Source organism: Pieris rapae, chromosome 5 (genome assembly GCF_905147795.1).
Source record: "Pieris rapae chromosome 5, ilPieRapa1.1, whole genome shotgun sequence".
Classification (NCBI taxonomy): domain Eukaryota; kingdom Metazoa; phylum Arthropoda; class Insecta; order Lepidoptera; family Pieridae; genus Pieris; species Pieris rapae.
The window spans coordinates 9,832,781-9,860,483 of record NC_059513.1 but is presented as its reverse complement, the minus strand read 5'-3'; the positions used below and the strand labels follow the sequence as shown (position 1 = coordinate 9,860,483).

General features: G+C 33.1%; 2 protein-coding genes across 6 annotated transcripts in view; both read right to left on the bottom strand.

The window, feature by feature from the left end:
* The window catches only part of LOC111003557 (acetylcholine receptor subunit beta-like 2), a 41,871-nt gene extending 23,290 nt beyond the window's left edge, over nucleotides 1–18,581 (bottom strand). For 2 of the 4 annotated variants that reach the window (XM_045628239.1, XM_045628240.1), the window contains exons 1-8: nucleotides 18,468–18,581; nucleotides 17,880–18,073; nucleotides 17,103–17,231; nucleotides 16,431–16,592; nucleotides 15,848–16,004; nucleotides 14,398–14,525; nucleotides 11,154–11,329; nucleotides 8,016–8,168 (exon numbers count right to left, since the gene is read on the bottom strand). In XM_045628239.1, the coding sequence (XP_045484195.1) occupies nucleotides 8,016–8,168; nucleotides 11,154–11,329; nucleotides 14,398–14,525; nucleotides 15,848–16,004; nucleotides 16,431–16,592; nucleotides 17,103–17,231; nucleotides 17,880–18,073; nucleotides 18,468–18,519 (1,151 nt within the window). In that variant the 5' untranslated portion in view covers nucleotides 18,520–18,581. Of the gene's footprint in view, nucleotides 1–8,015; nucleotides 8,169–11,153; nucleotides 11,330–11,349; nucleotides 11,526–14,397; nucleotides 14,526–15,847; nucleotides 16,005–16,430; nucleotides 16,593–17,102; nucleotides 17,232–17,879; nucleotides 18,074–18,467 lie in introns of all 4 variants that reach the window. The other 2 variants (XM_045628238.1, XM_022274136.2) reach the window with 1 other exon arrangement.
* LOC123689183 lies at nucleotides 4,123–6,617 on the bottom strand. 2 transcript variants are annotated; one of them, XM_045628242.1, is made up of 3 exons: nucleotides 6,206–6,617; nucleotides 4,620–4,915; nucleotides 4,123–4,147 (listed from the first exon to the last, which is right to left on the bottom strand). In XM_045628242.1, the coding sequence occupies exons 1-2, from the start codon at nucleotides 6,440–6,442 to the stop codon at nucleotides 4,784–4,786; spliced, it is 369 nt and encodes a 122-aa protein (XP_045484198.1). In that variant the 5' UTR covers nucleotides 6,443–6,617; the 3' UTR covers nucleotides 4,123–4,147; nucleotides 4,620–4,783. The 2 variants fall into 2 exon arrangements, with proteins under 2 accessions (XP_045484198.1, XP_045484197.1); XM_045628241.1 differs by having other exon boundaries at nucleotides 6,182–6,615.
* Nucleotides 18,582–27,703: the final 9,122 nt, after the last annotated feature.

Here is a 27,703-nt window from a genome sequence, read left to right as displayed (position 1 = left end):
CTCCTCTGAAATAGTTCTACAGATTTTCAGATTTCATTCCGGAAAACCAGTCTCTGGGGAAGCAAAATGTTCCATTTTGACATGTACTAAAAAGGTAGTCTAAGTAAAATCACATTAATTAGAAACAAATTTCGTGGGGCCAGTTAGTATTCTATATTACTATTTACTATATTTAAAAAAAACCGTGTGGGTACATGTACACGCGTTAGAAGTAATATTTCCTTGGCGTAACTACATATTTTTTTATCTTTTGACTTGTTCTTTGTAGAAAAAACTACACAAACTATATAAATGACTAAATTGTTGACTATAGGTTACTTCAGGGTGTCGGTATTTTGTGGCAGTGCCCGCGCGCGTCGCAAAAATTTACTCTCATATTTTTTCCCTAACGCACCAAAAGACTTAGTTACTTTAAAAATATATCAACTTAAAATGCTTAAACATCTATCAATACATTACATAAATTGATGACATAAAGAAAATTTAATTAATAGTTACTTTCGACCTCATTTAATTTTCCTGTAAAGTAAGTTACCTAATTCTAATGTAAATGTAAATTTTTCTTTTAAAATCGTTTCAGCAAACGAGTATTAGCTTTTCTCGTGTCGACTGACGAGCGATAACGACCCATATTAAGAAAACATTAAGGTTCAACGTCACGTGCACCCTGATAAATGCGAGAACACGCAAAATACTTTTCTATGAGCGTAAAGATACATGTTGAAGATACAGCCTAAATTGAATTTAAAATGTGTGGGTTATTCTTATATTAACGCTGTGTTTAATTATTATTAACAAATATATATAGCTGGCCATAGTTTTGATTTCCATTATTTTGACAAAATTTGCGCTCTATTTAATATTACTTAATTTATTCAGCAGCAATCAGCAATTACACTAATTCTTTGTGATACATCTTTTGATTTTATCGCGTTCATACAAATAGACATTTAATAAATAAGGATTACATGTAAAGGGTTTAATAAAACTCAATTAAAATAAATGTCCTTTTACAAGTAAAATCGGACTATATTTGTTCAATTTTTTGTAACATATTTTGTTATATTGACTAAAATTATCGCTCATTCGCAAGCCGCAAATGGCTCGGAGCAACAACGCCCCATGGTTTCACTCGTAAAATGTTTTACATTTCACTTCACCCAATAAACCTGTTTACGATCGTATAAAGCCCTAATATTAGCAAGAATATGTTCATATATATCAGATATTGACCTAGCACTATCTTCTTTTTTACGCAACAATGACCTAAAAATCTAGAAACTTAGAAGTTATAAGGCATATATGTAAGTAAACATCAGAAACGAAACAGATGCAAACATTTAATGAATAAAAGGGTTATTTTTCAAAAATATATCATAATAGTAGTGAATATCTATTTTTATTGAAATAAAATATTAGAGGCCTATCATTTCTGTCTTCAACATAAAACATGGGCCTTCTAGAACATGTAGGTCACCTTAAAAGTAGTAAAGTCCAGTATAATCTCCGGGGCCGTAATGATTAAAAAACTACATGAAACTCTAGCTATCTTTATTGAGTCTGAGTAAAATCCTTATAGGAAACTAGGTTAGACTTAAATTACTTTAATTACAATCTAGTCTAAAGTAAGACTAGATTGTAATATTCCATCTTAGTAAAGACACGTGTATAAAAAATAAAATTGTTCATAGTAGTATTGTCTTTTATTAGCATAACTTTTACAAATTTAAAGAAAACACTTTTTTACGGATTATAGTTATGTATTATTGTATTTAAACTTATAATTATTTAGACATTATTTTAAATTTAAACCGACGTTTCGCGTGCTTTACAGCGTGCGTGGTCACGGTGACTGAAGACAAAGGTGATAAATGTCAAAAAGTATCATAGCTGTAGAAAATGTTGTATTTATTTCCCCGGAGTTGGTATCGAGTAAAAGATGTAGGGTTTCTGCAGTCACCGTGACCACAAACGCTGTAAAGCACGCGAAACGTCGGTTTCAATTTAAAATTATGTCTAAATAATTATAAGTTTAAATTGTTTATAGTACTTTTTCAATTACAACTAAATTTTTTGTCAAGTAGCCAATTCAGTTCCAAATTTGAATAGAGAAATAAAAATCATACAGTTAAATTACAAATGGAGTCACCCATTATACGATGAAAGCCTTAAACAATATAATTCAAAGAAAACAACCGCAAACAAAGTGAGTTAATTGAAATGTTGTGCTTAAAACGAATATTGGCTAAAATGAAACTTGGAAATCATCGCGAAATATCCGAACCGAAACATAACATTTCACTCTATGAAACAATACGAAATAAATGAAAAATACACGTTTAAATTCGATAACAAAAAGGCGGATCGCGAGCTGTGCTGTTATTAGTTGTAAGTTATAACGTAATACACGCAATAGGTTATCTCTCCTATACAAGGCAAGTAACATTTCGTTTGTATTGCAAAATATTTCAGCTTTGTGTTTCACGCGTATATAAAATTTTACTTTTAGCGACGGGGACTGACTACTGGTCCCAAAGAAGAGACAGCCGCATCTATAAAGCGACAATGTTTTAATTGATTTGTTGGTGCAATTTTAATGGTTCTATGGTAAAAATGTTATTGTTATGTCACTGGCCTTAGTATGTATATAAGTAAATTATTTAACAATGTTAGATGTCCTGGTGGATAGAAAAACTGTGTCCAGTTTTGTTTCCACCACAGAAACTTCTTTCTATTTAAGATTATGTATACAATATATAAAAAAAACCTTCCCAAGCTAAACTTTCGTAAGTAAACCGGTTGTAGGCGACATTGCCTCATCTATTCTATAAGATATGGGTGCAGACAAGTGATGCGCATCGGCACGCCTTTTGCTTTTCACTTTATAGGTTCATGTGCTCGTTTGTAGTTGTGCTACTCTCACATACACAAAGGAATATATAGGTATATATGCCTTACACATATGCCCCCCTGCACAACTCGTTTTTATCTGTCTCACCTTCAATATTTTCAATTTCTTATAACAAATGACTTGTTATGTTGACTTTCAATGACTGTTTAAGCTAGCTAGTAAGTTTATTATATAACTTCTTATTGTTTCTAGAGTTTTTAGATATTTTTGACTAGTTTAAGTAATTATATAAATACAAATAGACTACAGCATTATTATTTTACAATTTACTGTATTTTTATTTAATCGGTCTACGAAAAAGTATTATTTTACAATAATAAAATATTGCTCGTGTTAATCGAACACCATACGTTTATGTTCATAAATATTCAATTTAACGCCTGCACAAAATAGACAAACGAAAGGCAAACGCAGACAGAGCGATGCACCGGTAAATTAATGTCCGTTCCGGTATAAACCAGATTAATCTGGCTCAACTCTCGCGAAAACCGGATTTTGCGGAAATCACACGGCTTCGAGCCTTTGAGAAATTACTCGTTTCTTTATGAAAATATTGGTCTTTCTAGTAGAATTTTGCTCACGTAATCAGCTGATACTAAAATTTATAGAATATCTTTTATATTTTAGATAAGTTTTAGATGTGCAGTGCCGTGTGAACTTTAATTATCAAGTACACAAAAATTTGCCTTCTATAAAAAGCTTTTATCTCGTTCTCGCACTTAGCTGTAATAAGAGAAAGATATATTAAAATGAAACTCTTTTTTGAAACAAGGGTTCATTACAAATTCTTATTATCACATAACTAAAAATAATTTTGTACATTTTTGTTGTTCTTGATAATTGTATGACAAGATGACAAAAAAAAAACATTACTTTTAATAATATATAGTAAGAAATTAACAAATAAAATTACTAAAAATAACCAAATTAAATTACACGAAATTAACCACAAATTCAACAACAATAGTAACGTCCTATATCTAGTGCGAGCGTCGAAGAAGTGCGCCCGACCATACAGCGCGCCGTGCTTATATAGCCTGAAAACCAGTTTAGTCCAGTATACCCCACTGCTACACGTCACTTGACTTTTTACAGCTTATTCGGCCTCTCCTGACGACGGTGCGTCCTCGCCCGTGTGATGATAGGCAGGTTGGCATGTTGAAACTTGACCTGCTGATGACTCTTGTATCACGTGCGGTGGTTGTGGTGAAGGACTATCGTCATCATCAGCGCCACCTAAAAATTACATGATTTTTGTTATTATAACGTTAAATTAACATAACTTCATCGAAAGTAAGAGCGCATCCATTACTCTCGACACAACATTAGTTCATTTTTTTTTCATAGCAAGAGCGTCTCCATTGCTATCAACAGTAAGAGCGACTCCATTACTGTACATCACACTAAGCAAGAGCGACTCCATTGCTTTAACAGTAAGAGCGACTCCATTACTGTACATCACACTAAGCAAGAGCGACTCCATTGCTTTAACAGTAAGAGCGACTCCATTACTGTACATCACACTAAGCAAGAGCGAATCCATTGCTATTGATAGTAAGAGCGACTCCATTACTATCACACAAGACTCCCGCAGGTCTTTACCAAAATAGGTACTACCTATATGATAAGCAGTCCTAATAAAATTACAGTTCTCACAAACATTTATCAACATACATAAGTTTTGAAAAGGCAAGTAAAAATTACTTACTCTCAAAGAATGCGGCACACACATCAGGGGTCCATTCCCCGCGCCAGGGCAACATGTATTCCGCGGCAGCTTTACCATAAGAACCAGCGACTAATTTTAGTTCATATCTGTCCTGCGACAACGTCGCTAAAACCACATATGGTCCGCGCATACAGGAGTCTAGCTTACCAACAGCTTGGCACAAATGCAAAATCGCCGCCATTGAAATGCACACCCTTGCGAGTCAACCTCGCAATGCACGTCTTCATATCTTGACCATTGCTAATGACTCGGCATAGATACTCGATCTCCGTAGTCTGAAAGTTACATTTTTTTTTTAAATTAATGGAAAAGCCTGCCTGGGTCCCTTACCCTTACCCCCATCTCTGACACATCATGTAATGTACCTAAACCCTCTTCTATTGTTTTACTAGGTAATAATACGTCATATACACAATTACAACACACAAGGGCTCTGCCTAATCTATGTAAAATCGTAACGTATTTGATATAATTCGTTGATATACAACCTGTGCATAACCTAATTCTTATGGCATCTTTATGTACTCATAATGACCCTCAGGTGTTACGAATCTCGGGAGTGGTGTCGATTTTTTTATTTAATTTTATCTGGTGAAAGCCAGTAGCCATATCAAGGCAAATATAATAGGTAGCTTTATCTAGCCAATCAATATGGTCCTCAATTAACGGAAGCGGGTATTCTAACTGCCTTTGAGTTTTAAGTTTAAAGTCGACACAAAGCCTATCTGAATCGCTTTTTTTCTTTACAAATCTCTATCTCTAATTATTTATTGATTCAACACATCTTTTATGATATCTCTAACGCGTAATTTTTCATCATATGACATTTTATAAGGGCGGTAAACTATAACTAATTTAGCCTACCGCTCGACTCGGAACGCTGTCGAACAAAACAGTCCTCCGTTTTATGTCCTACCTTCTTACAAAATGTGCAAATAATTTTGATATTAGAAAACTGCCTTTTTTCTGAACTTGAATTGTTTGTAGATTGAGTCTCTGGTGCGGTTTCATACTTAGTTTTTTATAGGACACAAAATTTGTATATGACCAATTTCCCTACATGAAACATGAACAGTTAATATTAAACTGAAAATTATCTCGTTTTCAGAAATTATCTCGCAAATTTGGCCTTTTAACGTGATTTTGTATTATAGAGCGCGGTTCTAGGGGCTTGGTATATAATGAGAGGAATTTAACTAAGCCTTCCGATGATAAATTAGCACAAGTCGCGGCGGCGCGAACTTGTGGGTCCTTAATACCTCGAATAACTACTGCGACAATTAACTTTTCACTCATTCCTCGTACAACACGCAATACATGAGATAACTATCAGAGTCTGTTGTCTCTCAACTATGATCATTACTAAGCCACTCATTTAGCCACACTTTAGCATCCCCTTTCAAACAATATCCAATCAGAGATAAGCACTCACGGTCATCCCAATAATTAGACAACCGCGCAGAGTCTTCCTCCTCACACCATATATCGAAATATTTGAAAGAGGGATCAAAATTAGAAATATAAATGGAGTTAGATCTTACCAGAATTGTGCTCAACGCACTTACTAGTTTGTCGGTCACCTGATTAAGTACCAGATCAGTGCTTGACTCGCATGCGCTGCTTGAACTTGGCACCGGAGCGTTTTCAGTACCATTGTGCGAACCGTCAGTACCAGGTGGTAACGAGTGTCGCTTAAGGAAGAAAGCAGCAAATCCGATGGTGTTGCGCATGTCGGTGCAAAGGGCCGACCCCCTCGCGGTGGTGTTGCTGAGCACAGTTGTGGTGACACCACTGGTGGACATAGCTCAGTCGCTTGCGTCGGTTGACGGTTTAATATCGACTGTAACGTTTCTTCAAGCCCAGAGACGGGCACACCGTCTTTTTTTTTTACGTGTTCACCGCCTACCCTCCATTATTTTTATTAAACGTATATCACTCGCGTTTCAAACTGACTAAAATAAAACCACGTGGGCGTTAATTTAAACTAATCAGAAATGAGAACGAATCCCACTACTGAAGTAAGAAATTAACAAATAAAATTACTAAAAATAACCAAATTAAATTACACGAAATTAACCACAAATTCAACAACAATAGTAACGTCCTATATCTAGTGCGAGCGTCGAAGAAGTGCGCCCGACCATACAGCGCGCCGTGCTTATATAGCCTGAAAACCAGTTTAGTCCAGTATACCCCACTGCTACACGTCACTTGACTTTTTACAGCTTATTATATTTTAATTATTAAATTTTAAGGTTAGTTATTAGGTATATTAGAATTAACTACAATTATATTTTTAACTTATTTAATTAAATTTAGTTTTATTTATATTGTAATATAATCTAATCAATATTTGTGAGACAACCGTGCGACACAGTTACATTAAATAATAATTAGTTACTAAAAGCCCTGTAGATACAATAGGCCATACAGTCCGAAGGGATTCCAATCATGAGTCTGCTAGGGGAAATGGGTAAATCCAAGAAAAGGAAAGGCAATTAAAGTAAGCGTGAACGTCCCCAACAAACCTGGTGAGTTACAGTTGCAGATAAGGCAGCGAGAGCCGGAAAGACTTGAAGCGAAGTAAAATACGAAGCTAGACCTAACGCGATGGAGAGTCACTTTTGACGGAGAAGATTAGGAGATTAAGGGTCTGTTTCACAATGTCCGGATATTTTCCAAATAAGCTATTTATTACTTATTGGTAGGATAAACACTATTGTTGCGTTTCATGACTGTCAGATAGCGCTATTCTTCATGAAATGCGAAATATCTTAATCGGAACTTTCATCTTCCGAATAATTTGTGTTGCATAGCTATTTGGTACTTTATTTATACATTGTGAAACAGGCCCTCAGTCAAGTATGTCAAACGTAACTTTTGTGTTCACTCGTTACTATTCGTTGATTATTAATCGCTTCTTCAACTTTCGACAGTAATCGAATTGCGCGATATATGTTCATCAGCTTCTACAAGTTACGGACGTGTCGCCTGTCGGAAGTCGAAGAACTGCAGAGCAACAGTATGTTTTCTTGTTGTGTGTGTGCAATATCTGAGACTTACGTATTGATGGTATTTTGAATAATTTGTGAGAGTGATTGATGAGTGGCTGAAATCGTTAAAATAGATTCGAACTTTAGAAAGTTTCTTAATGTTATGGAACGATTAGCTGTTTATTGTTAGATAACTTTATCTGTTTTTCAAAAGACAAAGTTGTTTATACACGGCAACATATAATAACAATAGACTTTTATGTGACGAATTTTGCTGACTAACACTTGATATCTACAAAAAAACCGCGGTGTAGAGATTCTATTCTCGGTTCGTTTCTCAATTATTTTATAATTATCGGCAAGTTATTATAATTAGACCTACCTCATATCCAGCTCATTTGTGTATCCGTTAGACACGAAGGTATCATCATAGTCTGGCAACGAGTACTTTGTTCGCCTCATCATCAATAGTTTAGGCATGAACTGGAGGAAGACTTTCTTCATCCACGGAGACATCGTGTGCGTAGAGGGGGACCTAAGAATAATACCTTTTAATTCCAAATTTAAAATTACGAATTGCAAAGTGCTTAGGTGAAGAAAGGGGGGAGGTTAAAAACATGCAATGCTTTAAAATATTAAGTATTGCAGTGTTAATGTGTCGAATGCCTGACAGTTGAAATGGTTCATGTTTAACTAACTACTAACATTACAACACATATATGTTATATGTGCGTTCTATAATCTGCAATTAGTTGCACGGTGTTGTAGTCCAGACAATTTAGACCAAAAATGAGAGTGAAGCTACTGAAAGTACCAACCAGCTGTAAATATTTTTTGTAATTATGTTTTAAACAATTTTACCGATTTTCAGCTTTTTGGGATTTTATGTACCTTCGAATGTCTAAATTGACCGGAGAATGTCAAATTTATGCATTTAAAACATTCAAATCGTAATGATTTCAATATATTCTGTATTATATATTACAATTCCGAAATATTCTTATTTATTGCTTCTGCGTCAAAGCTCTTTCAGCATTTGTGTATGATTTGTTTTTCCAGAAATATAAAACCAAGTGTATGAAAACTTCACTAGGAATTTCATACACTTGGTTCAATTTGGAGTTCACTTAGTTATTGGTCCTGGGTTCTAATTAACGCATAAAATCATCATAGATGTACACATGAAAGCATACACGCGTGTGTTTCGTATCCTCTTGAAACCTATTGTAAAAGTTATTAACGATACAATTTATGTTTCCGAACAAACAAAAACGTATTCAATTTACAATATAAAACTAATGAATGGCTCTTAAATTTTATCTCCCATAATAATATAGCTGGTTATTCAGGGTGCAAATTACAAAACCATTGTATTTTATACAATCATTATACTATTTTAGCGTCACACCCACACTCTATGAACGTATCATCAGATACCTCAAGAGCTAAACTTCTAATATAACAAAATATTAGTACAAATTTCAGTTCACTAACATTTTTCTTGTCATAATTTTAAGTAAATCAACTCGTTTTAAAAAAGTATGTCTTGTTCGGTTATCTGTAAAGTCGGTATAATAATATTTAATAAGAGAAAGATGTCGAACGCAGCCGAACGCGGAGCACGATTGTGCATCTTTGTTGCTTTTTCCGCGCTCTCGCTTGCACAGGCCTTATATGGAACGCCTCAGAGCGAAGTAACGCCGTATGAGTCATGTTTTTTCGAGTAGCCGGCTCCATCAAATTATAAGACGTTGTCACGTCAATAAATTTCTTCCGGGAGGATGCAGCAGCAGTACTTTTGAAAAATAATCGTCAAATTCTACTGATTCAGGAATCACCAAGCTATGTTTCAAATTTAATTTCCCGATAATCTGAAGAGCTAATACTGGTTATCATACTGTTCTAGCTCTTGGACTAAACGTAAATACACAGTAATACCTCGTTAGGCTGTTCACGACAAATTATGCCTGTGATAATTGCTGCTATCACAAAATCTGCCATTATTCCAGCTGAAGCATGTTAGCCACAATGGGTATTGTATTTTACGAATATAGTCAATATTTTATATGCTTTTTAGTTTTATCGTTTTAAATTAAAATATGATAGATAATAAAAAAATAAATAACTCTCATATTGTTCAATTCAATATCAATTGCAGCCATATTAAAAAGAGTGGCGGAGAGTTTATTGCCAGTTCGATTCTTCCGTTTTATGCCCTTGATTTGAGAACTGGCAGTAAATGTAAATTTAGAAGCATGTAATATATATATATCCTTTTTTGACATTCATAAGTGTACATTGTGTTATCTATGTGACTAAATTATTTCGATTTTTGATTTTCTAAGAAGCGGTATTGAATTGAACAATTACCTCCAATTATTTAGACAGTTAAATCAAAATATGAGTTTTACATTATACATATTTAATTACAATACATAACATAACAAAATTTAATTAACTATACAAATCAAATACAGCGTTCGCTATTAGGTCCCTAAATACATTAAGAATTTCATTTTAAAATCCTAAAAGGCCGGCAACGTACTCACGAGTACTGTGGCATTAAACGTGTCGATGGGCGGCGGTATCACATAAAATCATGTGAGCTTCCTGCCCGTTTATTATGTATATTTTATTGCGAGTTCTTCTCGTTTCTCTTTCTGTCGTGATTTTTTAACGGTCATAACTGTACAAATGTTATGGTTTATTATTCAAATAATCTTGTAGTTTTTTTCTGTTTTAATCGAGCCTCTATTTAACAAACTATTACACCAAAATTAGTAAAATTTAAAGTAATTAACGACTTCGACTAGACTCAAACCAAATGAAAATAACAATGAATGTTAGGATTTATGAGGCAATTTGAATCGCCGCGTACAACCACGCCAATTTATGTACTTCATTAATTTTTATGTTCGACACTGAATGCAAATTTGTTTTGAATTGAACACACAAAACCGAATATTGCTTGTTATTAAATTTTCACGTAGGATTTTAGATTTTATATGAAATGACGAAAACGAATTGTATGTAAAATCTCTCGAATAAAAATCCATAATTAACTTAAAATACAAGTGCAACAATACAGGGTTATTTTTAAAACGTGTCGCGTTTTCCTTCTCAGACTACATATATTGTACAAAATATAAATAAAATTAGTTGATGTACCTAGTTTACTAACGTTATAAAATATATAAATATTTAAATGTGAATAAATTACAAGCTGCTTTACAAAATAATCCTGCACGTAAAAATAACACGTGCATTCAATAAATGGATATTTCAATGTGTAATAACTTCTATGCTTCCAACCAGTTATGGCATACCACGTTACAAAAGGGATAGATTTATGATCAAACTATTGTACGCATTCTGTGCTAGATTTTATTATGCTACGTAACGATTCGTGTTTCTCATTGTTTCATTCGACTAAACCGTGTAGATTTTCCAAGCGACTTAAAAGGGTTCTATGGGGGGTAGAGTCTTAGCAAAATCCGTGCCTAATTTGCAATTCACTTACCTGAAATGCACATTAAGCACCAGTACTGTCATCCATACGCTAAGCGATACCAGTACCATGGTGAACAGCAAATATTTCCCTAACAGTGGTATCGCAAGGGACGTCGGCGGTATGATCTCCGCCATCAGCAGGAAGAACACCGTCAATGATACCAATATTGAGATGCTTAACGATATCTACGAGAGAGAAACATTACCTGAAGTGGACGTTAACAATGCATACTGTGACCCACACGCTGAGAGAGACGAGGATCATTGTGAATAGCAGATACTTCCCGAGCAAGGGGATCGCCAGGGATGTTGGCGGGATGATCTCGGCCAGACCGAGGAAGAACACTGTGAGGGACACCAGGATGGAGATGCAGAGCGAAATCTAGGGGAGAGAAGTCCTTTTTGAATTATTGTCAACTGTTTATTGTCTTTCCATTTAAGATTAAATTTGTTTTATCGGAACTAAAGTTCTCGCGAGAAATTTTGCACGATACGATAAAATTGTAATTCCTTTTTATTGAATGGAAACGTTTACTCATTAAAATTAACCTCTCACCAGTGATAGGCGGTGATTTCCAATGTATGTATGTACGGTAAACGCTTCGGTTCAATAAAAACTATGTTTTATTTAATATGAGTTAATGTGTCAAGCATGAGTTATATTGGTTTTTTTTATTATTGATATTGACATTTGACTAGATATGACAGTCTAAAAAAAATTAAATCTCAAGACAAACAATTCGCGAAAATAGAGGACACCGTGAGTCAATCATGCAAAAAACCTTTTATCTTTTAGTCGATATCAACTCCGCGGAAATAAATATAGATAATTTAACTTTTTCTATAGCTGTGTGTAAAATAATTATAAGTTTATAATAATACATAACTTCAATCTGATAAAAAAGTGTTTTCTTTAGATATGACAGCTCATTTCTCATTTTGACGCTCAGAAAGAAATACATGAACACGATTGAGCAAAAGCAAACGAACGAAAACATTTTTTACTGAAGTTTTACCATCCGTTTTGAAAATATTCATCGATAACATAAGATATGTTTGCGTCTATACATATTCGATAAGAATGTCTTTACTTTAGATACGCGCAAGACTATTGAAGATATTTATTAACTTATAAGTAACAATACAAAACAATACACCTTATAGGTGAAACTATAGCTATTTTAAGAATTTGAAAATAACCAGTGTGACCCATGCTCGACGCTCATACTTATGAATGTTTCAATATGAGTGTTCACAGTATAAAAATTTTGCGCTAAGTATCACTCTTGTATATTAAAAACAATCTGTATGAGACAAACGGAAGTGATACTTAGCGATTAGGCGCGACTGTCTTACATCAACCCTAAAGTTCCAATAAAATCATAACAATATTTATTTTATTTTATTTATTAAATAAAAGATAACGATGTTAAATATTTTTTTAGATCAAACAATTTTTAGTTAAAACATTTTTTTTCACCTTTAATAAATATTTTAATACAATTTAACAGTATTTAAGTTGGACTTGGAAAGACAATAGTCTTGATAAGCCAAATGATACAAATGATGCTATCACATCCACATAACTAGCTAATGAATCAAAAAAGACTCTATATGGAATAGAGAATGGAAAATGGATGGGATATGGAATGATCATGCTCGGCTTTCATACTAAAAGACACCAAAACATAATATATGCGTTTTACACTTCTTCCTATAGTAGTATTCATCTACATTCATACTATAAGATGACTTATGGAAGTAAACTTTAAACGACAAACGTAAAATAGTCGAAAAGTTTTTCATTTATGTAACAAATCATGATACTATTTATTTATCAGTAGAAATACTTTACAAATATAATGTGTTAGCTAAAATATCTTTTACGTGTGAGTGTTGAGTGGTAACTTCACCTATTTTGATTTTCGTATGTCAAAATCTAATATTTTATTTGACACATGCAAGCCATACTTAGATAGCCTCAACTGTAAGTCTGTATTGTATATGTATTTTTTTCTTCTTTTTTAATTTATTATTCGGTACAATAAATATACGCGTTGTATTGGAATATTTATATTAGTTAAGAAACAATATTTAAGTTAGGTTAGGTATTATTAATTATGTCAAAATGTAATATTTAATTTGACACACTTACTCCGTGTGTCAAATTAAATATAAACATAGCCTCAATTGTGAATCTGTATTGTATTAATCATTATTTTGAATTTATAATTAAGATTAAATTAATTCTTATAAATATTTAAAAATCTAATATTTTATTTGACACACGAAACCCATACTTACATGACAATGATCTGTATTGTATAAATATTTTATTGTCGCTTTATTGAGTCACTATTATTTTCAACTTGTACGTTCTTGAATTTAAAGGGTTAGTTCATCCATTCATGCAAGCCAACTTCATTTTATTTAAAGTTTTCATATTCGTTATGCCAGTTACAAAATATATACAGAAAAAACGCATTTATTTATTGATTGCAAATCGTGGTCGAATTGAACCAATGAAATGAAAATAATTGTTTAAATGGCAAATACACGCTAAATACATTGTATGTAGATAAAAAGTATAAAACGCATACTGAAGTAACAATAATCAGTGATGTATCTACAATGATGTCTTAAATAATCCTTGTCCCTTTAACAGTAGTAGTTTAATAATTTGCTTTTCATTATAAAAATTCCTTTTGAGAAATGCAATTGTAAAACTTAGATTGACATATGTAGGTAATATATTGAAACTATACAATGGAGTGTCTGCTACTGATTTGGTGTCTTTTATTTTGTGTACAGTCGTGACGATAAGTTTGAAGTAGAACTTGTGTGCCAATTATATTTTTAAATGACGTATATCGCATCCTAGCATAATCTATAAAATTTTAAAAATATATTGAAAACAAGTAGTTTTTTCTTGGACATTAACCATAATTAAGGAAGATACTTCTTTAAGCCCCAAAATAATATCTTGCATGCTCCATGTCCCATGTACAATTGGGGCAGGGGGGCACACTTATGTTAATTTTAACATTATAAGAGGTGCCTATTCTTGATACGATCTTCCATTAAGACCAACATTATAAATGGGTAATAGATGTGAATATGAATGACTGTGTAAAGTGGGTTCTAAAACACCTCGTATTTTTTTAATAAATGCAACTGTTACACAAGTTCCCTTCGTGATAATTTGGACAAACATCAAAACACACATCGATAGCCAATTGTCACGACGTAATTACCTTTTCTCCCGAGTCTGAAGGGAGATAAAACACAAGCACGGTAAGGAATGTGAGGCCCACACACGGAATGATCAGGTTCACGGTGTAGAAGAGTGTCTTTCTGCGCATTGTCAGTTTAAACGTTATATCTGAAACAAACGTATATATTTATATCGTAAAAATATCATTAGCATACACTTAAATTTCAATTCTTGCGTATTTTTCGAATAAACAACAAAATCTACTTATTAGCTTAGCTCCTTTTTATATAATCTTTCGATTTCATAATAGATAAAACAAAGTCGTGTTAGTTACACCACTTATAACTGATCAGTTAGGCTGATGTTAGCTATGCTAGTTAACTCTTTTTTTGTGGATTCTTCTTCGCTTCAAAAAGCAGAATAAATAATAAGATATCGGATAAGTTAACAATAAATTTGACGCATGCAAGAATGCGGTACCATCTGTTGACAAAGCTACGCATCGTTTTACATCGAATTCCTGTTCATGAAATTCCGATCTTGAACTGAATGTGGAGATGCATAACCATCTTGATTGAAGACATATTTTACCTCATCAAAAAATGTTGTATATCAGAAAGTGTTTTACAACGCAGTATCGCTATATTGGCGCTAGAGAGAAGAGGCCATGTATAAAACTGCCATTTTACTTTTGCTACGGCAAGCAATATAACATTTTTGTATTTGCAAAAAACCTTGTATTAATGTTAATCCTAAATTAAGTTCAATTAAAGTTAACACGATATTATTAGACTGTTAGTGTCGGCCTAGTTGCCCAAGTTGTCGACTTAGCTTGGAACACTACATAACACTTTCTCCTACCGTGAATGCAAATATCATGACGCACAAGGCTGAAAATTTTATCTATGTAATGAAAATATCAAAGAATCGGATGCAATTTGCGGCCAAGGCCATATGGAATTGTAGCGCGACTGAAACTTAATAGAATATACATTACCATCTGTTTCTTATAGTAACACTAAGGAAATTATGACTCAGTAAAACTGTTCTATATGTGTATAATTAACATTTGTTTGATATTTTTTTCTCAATTGATATTTATTAATTTATTACGCGATATGTACCTCTTTTTCGATTTCTATATCTGCATTGAAGTTCTGCATCATACGGCAGAAATGATAATAATCCTCAACCTCAACCTCTTTTTATTTAAAAAAAAAATATTTTTCGGATCCAAGGTCAGCATACAGAACATTTGGTGCCGAAAACTCGGATCCGATAAATGATTTTTTTTAAATAAAGAATAATAATATACATTCATACATATTTTCAAATATTTATATTTACTTAATCAATAAAGTGGTTTAAAATATTAACGGGATTCTCGCACGCATCCGAGTAGGTGGTACTGCTACTACAACCACGCTCCACTCGGATCCGAGAATAAAGCCCATAATCTGTTAACTACCTTCTGTTGTAAAACATCTTACCAGAAAAGGGTTCAGGACAACATGGGTAATACTCTTCATTTCTCGTTGCCGGAACTTCCAGTATATCCCACTCCACAGACAGATAAAACTCACTCAAATCTATACCAACGTGCACCAAACTACTGCCTGGAGATTGATCCATGTGTTTGAGGTCCACCTGAAATTGTTATTTAATATTAATAATAATTTAATTTTTCAAAGACCTGAAATACGTTTCAAAAATTCTAACCCAGATCATATCGGAAAGACCAGAAAATATAGGCCACTTTAAGACGAAGTTACTATGTTAATATAAGGAGTCCGAAGACAGATGGACAAGAGACAAAAACGTTGCAATAGAAGAAAATACAAGAGAAGGGTAATGATGAAGTTAATTATTAGAAAGAGTCAGACAGACAACCTTAAAGCTTATAAAACAGACAGTCATAAGTATTTTTTTATTGCTTTTTTAACTAATTAGTATAATTTACGGTCATCAGATCCTATATTCTGATTAGCCCAGATTGAATTAAGTCTCTTAGTTTACCAGGTAAATCGAAATCAAATCAAAATGCTTATGAAATGATGCTTTTGAAAATGTTACCTGAGCCCCATTGTAAGTCCAAGAACCAAACTTCATGAAGCATGTCTGCTCATCGAAGGGGAAATACTCCACGTTAATCTCACAGGACGACTTGTAAATGGCTGGAGGCTTCCAATTAACTTCTCCAGTGTATTTTAACGTTGCCTTTGTCATAAGTGTAACCTGTAAAAATTTTAATAGGATATTGAACTATTGTTGTACTTTTCTTTTCGCCGGCTTTTTCGCTCGGGCTTCCGAGTCTTCTTTACCGATGAGTAGGGATGTCTATCGATTCAAATTTAATGACGTGAATAAGTGATACTTGTATCTTATATTGCTAAATAAATATTTTTACTAAATGTAGGATTGTAGAAGTAAAAAATTAGTGTCGTTTTGAGAACCATCCAAAAGATTGACAATTATACTCTTATCTCTTAAAACAAATAAAATTAAAATAAATTACTAGCATCGAAATAATATAAATTATACAGGCACATTCATAAAACTTGCCTCGCTTTTTAAAATATTAATTAACGTACCTACTCATTATGACATGTATTTATTTCCTAGCGAACAATAATAATTCTTTTAGCAAAGAATCTACTTATGCATTGCCAAATATGATCAGTGACATGGAAACGTTTACCGATGCTTTGTTGGGAGCATAAAGTCTTAAGTAAAAAACAAAGATACCTCATAATTTCCATCCCAATTATTATAGAGCACTATGTCTGGCAACCAAATGTGTTCCGAGGGTACGTACAGCATCTCAACACCGCCGTAGTCCTCCGGATCCCAGGTCAACTTGTAATCCTGCCATTTCTAAAAACATTGATTCCTTATCAAAAATCAATAAACTGTATTATACATTTTCCATTGGATTTTGAGGTGAATATAAATATTTATTTAAGTATCGCTGTTAAACATTTATTAGTTATCTTAATATAAAATAACGAAAAACAAAATAACGTTTTTGCAATTATTTATAAATGAAAAAAAAAATGTTGAGCCGCTCATTGACAACCTTTTACTGGGCTATGCTTGGACTTTTTTTAAATATAAAGAATCCCAATACACATATATATCTTAATATATATAAATCTCTTGTCACGATGTTTGTCCGCGATGAACTCCTTAACTATTTAATCGATTTTAAATTAAATTGGCACACCGTGAGCAGTCTGGTCCAACTTAAGAAATAGGATAGCTTAGATCTTTAATTATAGTCGCAATTTTATTTAATTGCAAATTATTTGTCTATAAATAATTGACAGTCACAATTATCTGTTAACTCCAAAAGATTCTAACAGATGTCGATACTTTTCGATTAGGTAAGTAATCAATAGATGGTTAGAGTAGTGGCACTGTTATGCTAAACCGACAAACGTGTCATATAAGCTACAAATTAAATTTATTTTGGTATAAACAAAGTTCGCGGGGGCAGCTAGTAAATTATAAATTTCAATTTACCTGTTCAACCCATAGATTGGTCGTCATGACTTGATTCTTTAAGTTGACCTCCATAAGTTGAGATAACTTTAGACCAAGTCGTACAGTTAATATGTCACTAACATTCATGACTGGACGAATAAGCCTATTATAATTGCTGAGAAGATCATCGTAGAGCCGCTTCACATCGGGGTTTGCTTCTAATAGCTTTACACCTGTAAAAATTTAATAAAAAATGATAAGTGTAATTTAGAAAAAATCGTGAAAAAACTGGTTTAAAATACAGTATGTATATCAGAATTAAATAATATTTATTATCCATTAGAAATATTTTTAAAGTACTGGAAAATTTAATATGATCCAGAAATGTGAAAAATCGAAGTAAGAATACGATAACATGGGAAATTTCAGATGAAAAATTCTTCAATTCAAAATTATTTTACTATTATAAATTCTGTGTGTTTTGTCTAGTAACTCCTTCATAAAACGAATAACCCATGAATAAGCAAGCAAGTAGTTGTTTCCGTATTCCATATAAGCGTTTAAATAAATTTGTGAAGTACTAGAGACTTAAGATACTTTTAAGATTGTGTATGTGTTTTGACTTACCCCAGCAATTGTTTATGATATTAAACAGAGACCACACAAAAACAAACTTCATCTTCGAAAAATTAGTAGAAGCGTATTTATACTGTGTTATTTAAAGGTGGACGACCAACCTTACGTAGAAATCTACACTGTTGCGGGAATATATTGGATTGAAAATTCTAAGGGAAGATACTTTTACCAGAGCGCATGCGTAATCAATAGCCATTTCCCGCCCTTTTCAGATTTGAAATATGAACTCTATGATACAACATCACAATTTTCAAAGTACAAATTCAATTCTCAATATACCAATAGTAGATGCTATGACCCTATTTTCTGTTCCGTTCAACTATCAAAGATTGTATAATAAAATTCCCCTGTTATTTAAAAAAAACTAGCTAACTCAGCGAACTTCATACCGCCTAACAATAAATAAATGTCGTATTTATCGTTAGACGGTGTGAAGTTATCACTAACGAAACAAGTTAGTGTGTATCATAATAATTGAAAGGAACTAATTAAAAACTAAGAAGACTAAGTAAAATAAAACTTTTAAGTTGACAAAAACATATCTATAGACTGGCTCACACTTACCTCACTAACACGAGACCGATATGAATGTTACAAAATATATTCTTTGAGGTATTTTTAAATACGTCCTGAATGATATTATGAATATCATATATCGGTCGGTCAGTCGGTTAATCGGTCTCGAAGTGGTGACAGTACAAACTGGAGTATTGTCACTGTGCAAAGCAAGACTGTCATTTTTCATATCAGAACTGAAAGAGTTATCAAGAGAGATGTACACATAATATCCATAGTTAAGCTTGATTAAGATATGGAGAATGGTAGCAATGATCACGTGTTAAAGACGAAAATTTACACACAAATAACAGTTATTATTTATTAATAGTTAATTAATTAATCGATAACATATTTTTATTGTACATATAGCGCAAGTCCAAACTTATTACAAAATAATGAACAATTACACACGCAATTGCATTATTAAAGATTATTACTAACCGACGCGTCATCATTCACGCGAGCATCCGCAATAGGTATGTATAGAGTTATATATATTGATTAAAGACGGCTTTTGATTAGTCTATTGAGAGTAGTATCTAAAACAAAATTTATGAAAACATACCAATTCTTAAAAGGCCGGCAACGCACTCGCTCTCTGGCATTGGGAGTGTCCATAGGCGGCGGTATCACTTAACATCAGGTGAGCCTCCTGTCCGTTTGCCCCCTGTTCTATAAAAAAAAATACAAGTGGTAATTCGAACATGGTACAAAATACAATTACACTCTAATAACTACTTCTGTGTTTGAAAATAATTCATATTGATTTTGAGTCATTTTGTTCATAGTATAGCCAGAGGAAAGGTACTTTTTATGTTAATCGTTTTTCAATAAATTTTCTTATTGACATTCTTCCGACTACTTACGATGGACACAATACATCGTCGTGATACACTACTGTATGTATTCAAACAAGTTTTTTTTTAAATCTAAACTAAATAAGTCCAAAGGGACCAAATCCAAAACATTTTTTTAATTTTTCATTATGCTATATGACCATTTTATATCGAAGGGGTATAGACGATGAGGAAAATAATGTTTTATTGATTAGAAATTGTAACGTATAGATAAAATCAACTATGTCAATCTCATTAAATCATTAAATATACATCAGTATGGTCTGTAATAATTATTCAGACATACATTAAACAAGATTTATTGTCTTTGATAAACACATTTACCTGAATATAAGGCTATGCAGCGTAGACTTTGTGCAGTGCGACGAACATGCTACAAAAAGCTACATTTTGAGTACAGGAGAACTGGTAGGTATTAACTTATTATTTAAGAATCTTAGATGCCATCTTTTTTTAAGTTATAAAATCCGCTAGTATCTTTGTGTGGTTTCAATTTCAGGAATACATATAACACATAAATTGGATACTCCGATCCCGGCTGACCCAGTGGGTAAGTACATCAACGGTTACACCATGTTCGAATACTTCGAATACTATATTTTCTTACTTTATTACTTCATATACTGTGTCACATTTAGTGCTCAACCCTCGTATGGCCCGTAGAAGTAAACGTAACAAATTTCGCATACGTGCAATAATTATTATCGGAGAAATTGTCGGTGAAATAATTATTTGTGTTACAAACCCGATCGAAGGCTTCGCAATGTCTAAACTAACAAAAAAATACGTTTATTTGGGAACATAAGATCATCATGGTATTCCACGTCTATAAATTTGAACCTGTTGGCATCCCTACTCATCGGCAAAGAAGTTCGCCGAGAGAACCACTATCCTCACCTTACAACTCTACAGCTTGCCAATCAATATGTGAAGTAACCTTAAAGATCACCAGCTGAGTGACCTCGGCGATAGCTGTAACGGTAACAATCATCTGGTGCTCGATTAGGTAACAAAGGAGATGGATGAGAGTGCCTAAAAAGACACGTTAGAACCCTAGCCAGCCCTGGAGCCCAACTGCGCAGTACTATTGGAGGAATCTCAATTTGCCCGATCAATTCATCAATAAACTACAACAACTAACAATATTAATAAACTATAACTAATCTTAATTGTAAATGTTGTCTTAGTTGTAAATGTAAATTTACAATTTATTTAATTTGTTTTTCTTGACGTTTATAAGTGTACATGTTTACCTATATGAATAAAGATATTTTGATTTGATTTGAATTGTATCTAATCATTTTATATGTTGGTAAATTTACGGTTAGAATAGCTTTATTTCTCATATGAATTAAAAAATTCGCTTACTGAGAAAAACATAAAAAACATAATTATTTAGTCTTGTAAATTTCATTTTTCAATGAATTTGTTTCAGGAATCCTACCCGGCAAATGTGTCTTTCAGGGCTTTCCATCTACATATATTTTATTATACCTACCCGTATACATAGGTAACACTGGAAATATTTAGAAAAATAAAAACAGCTTAGTGTAGAAAGTTGCCAATACTTTTATTGTTTTTCGAAGTAATCTCCGTTCCTCTCTACACATAGGATTCGATGGAACCACAGAAAAAGCACTGGGCCCATTCTTTCTTAGGGGTCTCTTCTTAGCATTTTCGTACGATTGCACCGCATCTTCAGGGCTCGTAAACCGAATACATCGAATTTTATCTTTAGTTCTTGGGAATAAATGAAAGTCGCTTGGCAGATGACTCAATATCTCGACACCGGTCATAGTGAAATATTCAACAGTCCGTTTTGTTGACGTGTGCATGTGAGCTGAAACATTATCGTGGTAAATAATGACCCTGCTTCGAGGGCGCTGCTGTCAATTTTTTTCCAAGACAACAGACAAGCAGTGATTGACATACCAGTATGCATAACTATCCTTTCATCTTCTAGCATAACTGTCGCGAAATGACCTTTCTGACCAAAAAAATGATGCAATCATCTTTTTTCCTTTCTTTACCTTAGTTGGCCGATCCTCGAAAGGAAACACCCTAGGGTTCATTAAGTAATGCTAATCGCAGCCTATCATAGATTTTTAGTTGAGTAAGCCCAAAATGAAAGTAAAAATAAATAATTGACCGAAAATTGTCTCGCGTTAATTTAATTTTCACGTGTAACAAGAGTTTTAGATTTGCCGCCAATTCACAAAAACAAATCAAATTACAAATGAATGCAATATACTACATAAGTTTACCATAGAGTTCTAAAATTGAAATTTAAAAAAGTTTTCATTAGCAATGTTTCTAACTGGTCAGTTTTAAACATTTTCAGTGTTACCCACGTATAATATTGGTATGTATTCAAGAAAGCATGGAATGAGTTTTTCATATTCATCTAGTGTTTTATCGTATAATTATATATTTAATGTTTCTATTTCCTAGAAGCAAGATGGTTTCCACATTAGAAGAGTGGGGCTATTATGGTGCATTTAAATATGTTGGCCGATTTTCCCGCTTCTTTGGAATATTTCCGTTTAAAATGTCACCTGAACCAAAAGTCTCAACATGGCAAAAGTACTACGGATTATTTATCATCCTACCATGGATAAGTATGTTTAATATTACTATAATTTTAATTAGTGCAAATTAAATATAATATATTCATTCTTCAATTATTACAAAACCTACACAAGCCTCTGGGACCCAGTTAACGCAACTACAAGATTATATTATTTTATTGACATAATATTAAAATTTATAATATATCGTAGTTTTTTTTTATATTTAATTTCAACAAACATAATATCAGGCTTATACCAACCACTGTTATCACTAAATACGTCTTGCAAATCGAACTGTCGAATCAAAGGTCTAGGTTAGAATTAGGAATAAGTTTTCTAAACCTGTGTCAAGGTCTTTGTATTTTCAGATTTTCTATTCATCTTATCAACATATAGTGAGATTTTACTTATTATAGAAAACTCTACTCACATTTCGAGTGTGCTATACATAATATATACAACATCTCTACTAGTGTGTGTAAATTTTGTTATTTGGACTGCTCCAACCCGCATCTATTGCTGGTTATTGTCTTTAAGGAATATTGAAAAGGTACATAATCTTCTGCACAAAAAGTTTGATAGGTATATATAAAAATCTTAATCTGAATATATATAAATCACGTGTCACGTTGTTTGTCCGCTATGGACTCCTAAACTACCGATCTTATATCAATCAAATTTGCACACCGTGTGCAGTTTGATCTAACTTAAAAGATGCGATAGCTTACATCTCAATTTATACCCGCAATTATTTGTTTATTATTTGATACAATTTTAACAGTACACAGCGCTGTGTTAAAAGTACCAATGTTTCATATAAGCTATATACCTTTCACATAAGATCTACTACCTTAGCCACATCAACGCTTGACTAATAGCAGACTCGTAGTATATTACAAAAATCATTTTTTACAGATAATAGTCAGAACTAAAAAAACACAAGAAAAGGAATTGTGCAGATTCATTTTGTTAACTGTTTACTTCTTAATATCATTATTCTCTATGATCACACATTCTTTAGATGTGTGTGTGCGATTGAATAAATACTCTCACAGTAAGTTTTTTCATTATTTCAAATAACTCCTAAGATTGTATGCCCTTCGCAAACAACTTAATGCTCTTCCGCTAAAAAGATATGTTTGGGATGAACGCTTTTAAAATGCTTCGACGAGATGGGACAGAAATAGAATTTAAGATATGCTACTGACATTGGCATTACAAGTGAGCGTTTTTCAAGGCAGTTTTTGCCGCGCACCACTTTGTGGAACCAGCTGCCCACTGAAGTATTTCCGAACCAATTCGACTTAGGGTCCTTCAAGAAATCAGCGTACAAATTCTTGAAAGGCCGGCAACGCACTCGCGAGCCCTCTGGTATTGAGAGTGTCCATGGCGGTAGACTTTACATCAAATCAGCCTCCTGCCGTTTGCCTCCTATTACATAAAAAAAATCATATGCACAATATCCTACATTCCCTCCTGTCTTCTGCAAGCCACAACGCCTGACTAAAATTAATAAGGAACTGTACTTAAAATGTTAAAATATAGTTAATAAAAATGTAATTATTTATAACAAGAACCAGTTTAATCCCAATCACCACATCAATTTATTAAAATAGGCTTTTCTTTCAGTTTGCGTGTTTTACAAATTTAACATCGCATTCTTTTATGGCATGTGTACGGCCTGTTACTCATTTTTATTCATAATACTAATATTTCGGGTACATACAGCTACGAAAATAATGAATGAAGAACTAAACATGCTTCTACATCAAGAAGGTATGTTAATTAATTGCAAGTAGTGTTATTAACCACCTATGTCTAATTTTAACAACCTCATTGGTCCGGTGACATGTTTGACTTGACATTGCTTACTTAAGTATATCTTATATCTTTAAACGAGCAATTCTTGTATATTTTAATAAGTCTTTATTCGTTTAAGTTTTTTTTTTTTTTTTTAATAAGTCTTTATTCGTTTAAGTTGGTACATTTTTCTTTTCATAGTGTAAGATTTGGGAACCCTTTTAAGTAAATATACCTGTGTTAGGGTTCCCAGCTCTTCCATAACAAAGTTAATTACATAAAATAATTTATCCAGTTCATTTCCTTTTTATTTTTTACCTGTTAAACCGTTATCATCACACCTGATTGTGTGCATGAGTAAGTGTGTGAGAGAGTGAATGAGTGAGTGAGTAGGTGAGTGAATGAATGAGTGAGTAGGTGAGTGAATGAGTAACGTGTAGCTATTTAAATCATGGGTCTCAAAAGCAGTTCTAATACTGCATAAGGCGTGATAATAAGCCAGTCTTTTATTCGGGTTTTTAGGTTGTAGGCGGTGAGAGGGTAGATGTTAAGCAGCCTAATTAATTTATTATATAAATAGGCTGCTTGCATATTGCGTCTAGCGAAGTCGGTCCTTACGGTCTGACCGACTACAACATCCCTATTTCTTTTTAAGACCAGCCTATTCTCAAACGGGAGCGCTCTGTGGGTTTTTAAAATTAGATTCAGGACAAACAGCTTCCTAACGGAAAGTAATTTGCTAAGATGATAGAGCTCTTCCGATGGGAATCTGTATGGCCGGAACAGCATCACTTTTAAAAGAGCCCTATGTCCCCGTTCCAATTCCAAAAATTTTGTTTTATTGGCCGCACCCCATATGTTTATGCAATATGTTAATACGGTCTGAACGAGTGCTGTGTAAATTCTTTCAAGTATTACATACGATGTGATGTATCGCAAAATTTTAAAGATGTATGTATATTTCCGTAATCTACCAGTCATGGACTCTATATGAGGATACCATGATAGCCGTTCGTCTATGTGAATGCCTAAGTATTTGGTAGAGCTAACTTTTGTAATTGGAGGACAGGGGCAGTTACCGACACTTTGCATATCGCAGTTATGTAATTTAATTTTAAAATCTTTAGGTGGTTGCGTTCGATTAGAAATTCTGAAACATATATAGTTAGTTTTCTCTTTATTGAGAGACAAAAGGTGGAAATCAAGCCAATTAGCAATAGTTGTCAGTCCAATTTCCGTAGATTTTTTCACTTCTGCCCAGTTAATTCCTGTGAAAAGTACAGCAGTATATATATATATATAATTGGAATCTCGGGATCGGCTCCAACGATTTTCATGAAATTCAGTATACGGGAGGTTTCGGGGGCGATAAATCGATCTAGCTAGGAATAAATGATAGAAAATAACAAAAAGGTGGTGTTTGAGTAGTCCCAATTTAAACTGAAAAATTTATCTTCCTGACATCTACCGGCGAATAATAATACTATTTTTTGTTTAAATTGATTTAACGACACAACAACACTAAAGCAATTCAGCATATATATTTTATACTGTTCATATTTCATCATTTTATTAGTATGTAATTCGTACTTAAATATAATTTCCAAAAAACACAATTTATAAAAAAATAAAAATACTAAGGTACCAAGTATGTTGTTATAAAACTTTGATGATAAACTGGCGCGGCTGTATATAAAAATGGCAAAAAATATTAAAACTCAAAAAAAATGACAATTGACTGTCCTTTATAAATAATATTGTGAAATGTAGTGATGTCATCCGACACTTTTTGGAATATTGATGGATGCACGTAAACGACTAAATACAAATTAGTATTAAGAATACTGATCTTGAAACTAAATTGATTTTGAAATACAATAATACAAAATTAATTACTAGACCGTCACAGAAATACCTCAGCTCTATTTCATATTTAAAAAACAATAGTTACATTATATAAATAAAATAAATGAAAACAAAGTTCAGAACGAATGTGTAAAAGTGATTACGAAGTTTATATTTTAATTAATAATGTAATTTTACAGACATGGACAAAAGACCAATTTTGCAAAACAATTACATGATCGGCTCTAGTTTTAAAGGTAAATTAAATAATATAAATAAATGCACCTCTATTAAAATGCTTTCAGGAAATTTGTATGGTTCATTAATACAAACCACAGCGGTTTTCTAATGTAACATATGTGTGATATACTATATTATTTTGTAAAATAAAGAGAAAAAAAATGTGTTTAAGAAGATTGATAATAAAAATATAACCTATCTTGTAGTTTCCTTGCTCGACGAAATAGTGTCGCATAACAGCAAAGCTACCAACAATAAAGGCACACTGCCAAGAGACCAAACTTGTTGTAAAAGAAAACTATAATAACTGTATATTTCATTGTTATCTCATTTATAATATTTTAAATGATTTTAACACACTGAACTATTTAATTTTCAGCCAACAAGCGCAGCCATGGAGCTGAAAAAGTACGCGAGCTTTCTAAAACCTATATGATAATAAGCGAAGTAATTAAGACAGTAATGGAGACAGGGGAAGTGGGCATTTTTTTATACATTATGGATAAGCTTGTACGATTGATGACAAGGGTGTACAACTATGCTCATTGGCATCATGCGCTCCAGGACGACAGTTTTATAAGTAGGTATAAATTAAAAAATAAATCAATAATGTGGGAACAGCAGTGAACTGAAGCTTTGGACTAACGGTCCTTTGATAAAAGAGCATTCGGTAGAATCATTTAATTATCAGATGAGCCTCCTGTTCGATAGCCCCTTGTTCTATAAAAAAAAACCTGTATACCTATATTACCTGACTTAACGCCGATATTTACTAGGGGTAAATTATTAATGGGGTTCTAGTGGTCTAAATCGTTCGTTTGTGTCCCACGTACCTTACTCGTACGTACGTACCTTGATGCATTCTACTTTTGAAGTTTAAATGTCGTTACACAAATTATGTTTACGTTTTGTGAAAAAGAGATAGATGATTTCTTCTATAACTACTTCGATTTATTTTTTATGAATAAAGAAGTTAGGGTCCTTCAAGAAAAGAGCGTACGAATTCCTAAAAGACCGGCAACGCACTCGCGAGCCTTCTGGCATTGAGAGTGTCCATGGGCGGCGGTATCACTTAACATCAGGTGAGCCTCCTGCCCATTTGCTCCCTGTTCTATAAAAAAAAACAGTTGGTCGAATCAATAGCGACGCAAATCACCCTTAAATAGTATTGGTGTTTAAAAGTAAAATGTATTATTAATATTTTTGTAAAATAACGTGTGTGTTCAACTCATCAGCTCAGACACAGTCAAGATTAAGGAGAACTATTACTCGCGAGTGTGAAAATTCAATACGATTTTGATATACGTTCGAACTTATACATTTTCATTTATAGATGGCCACTTTATATTTAAAATCA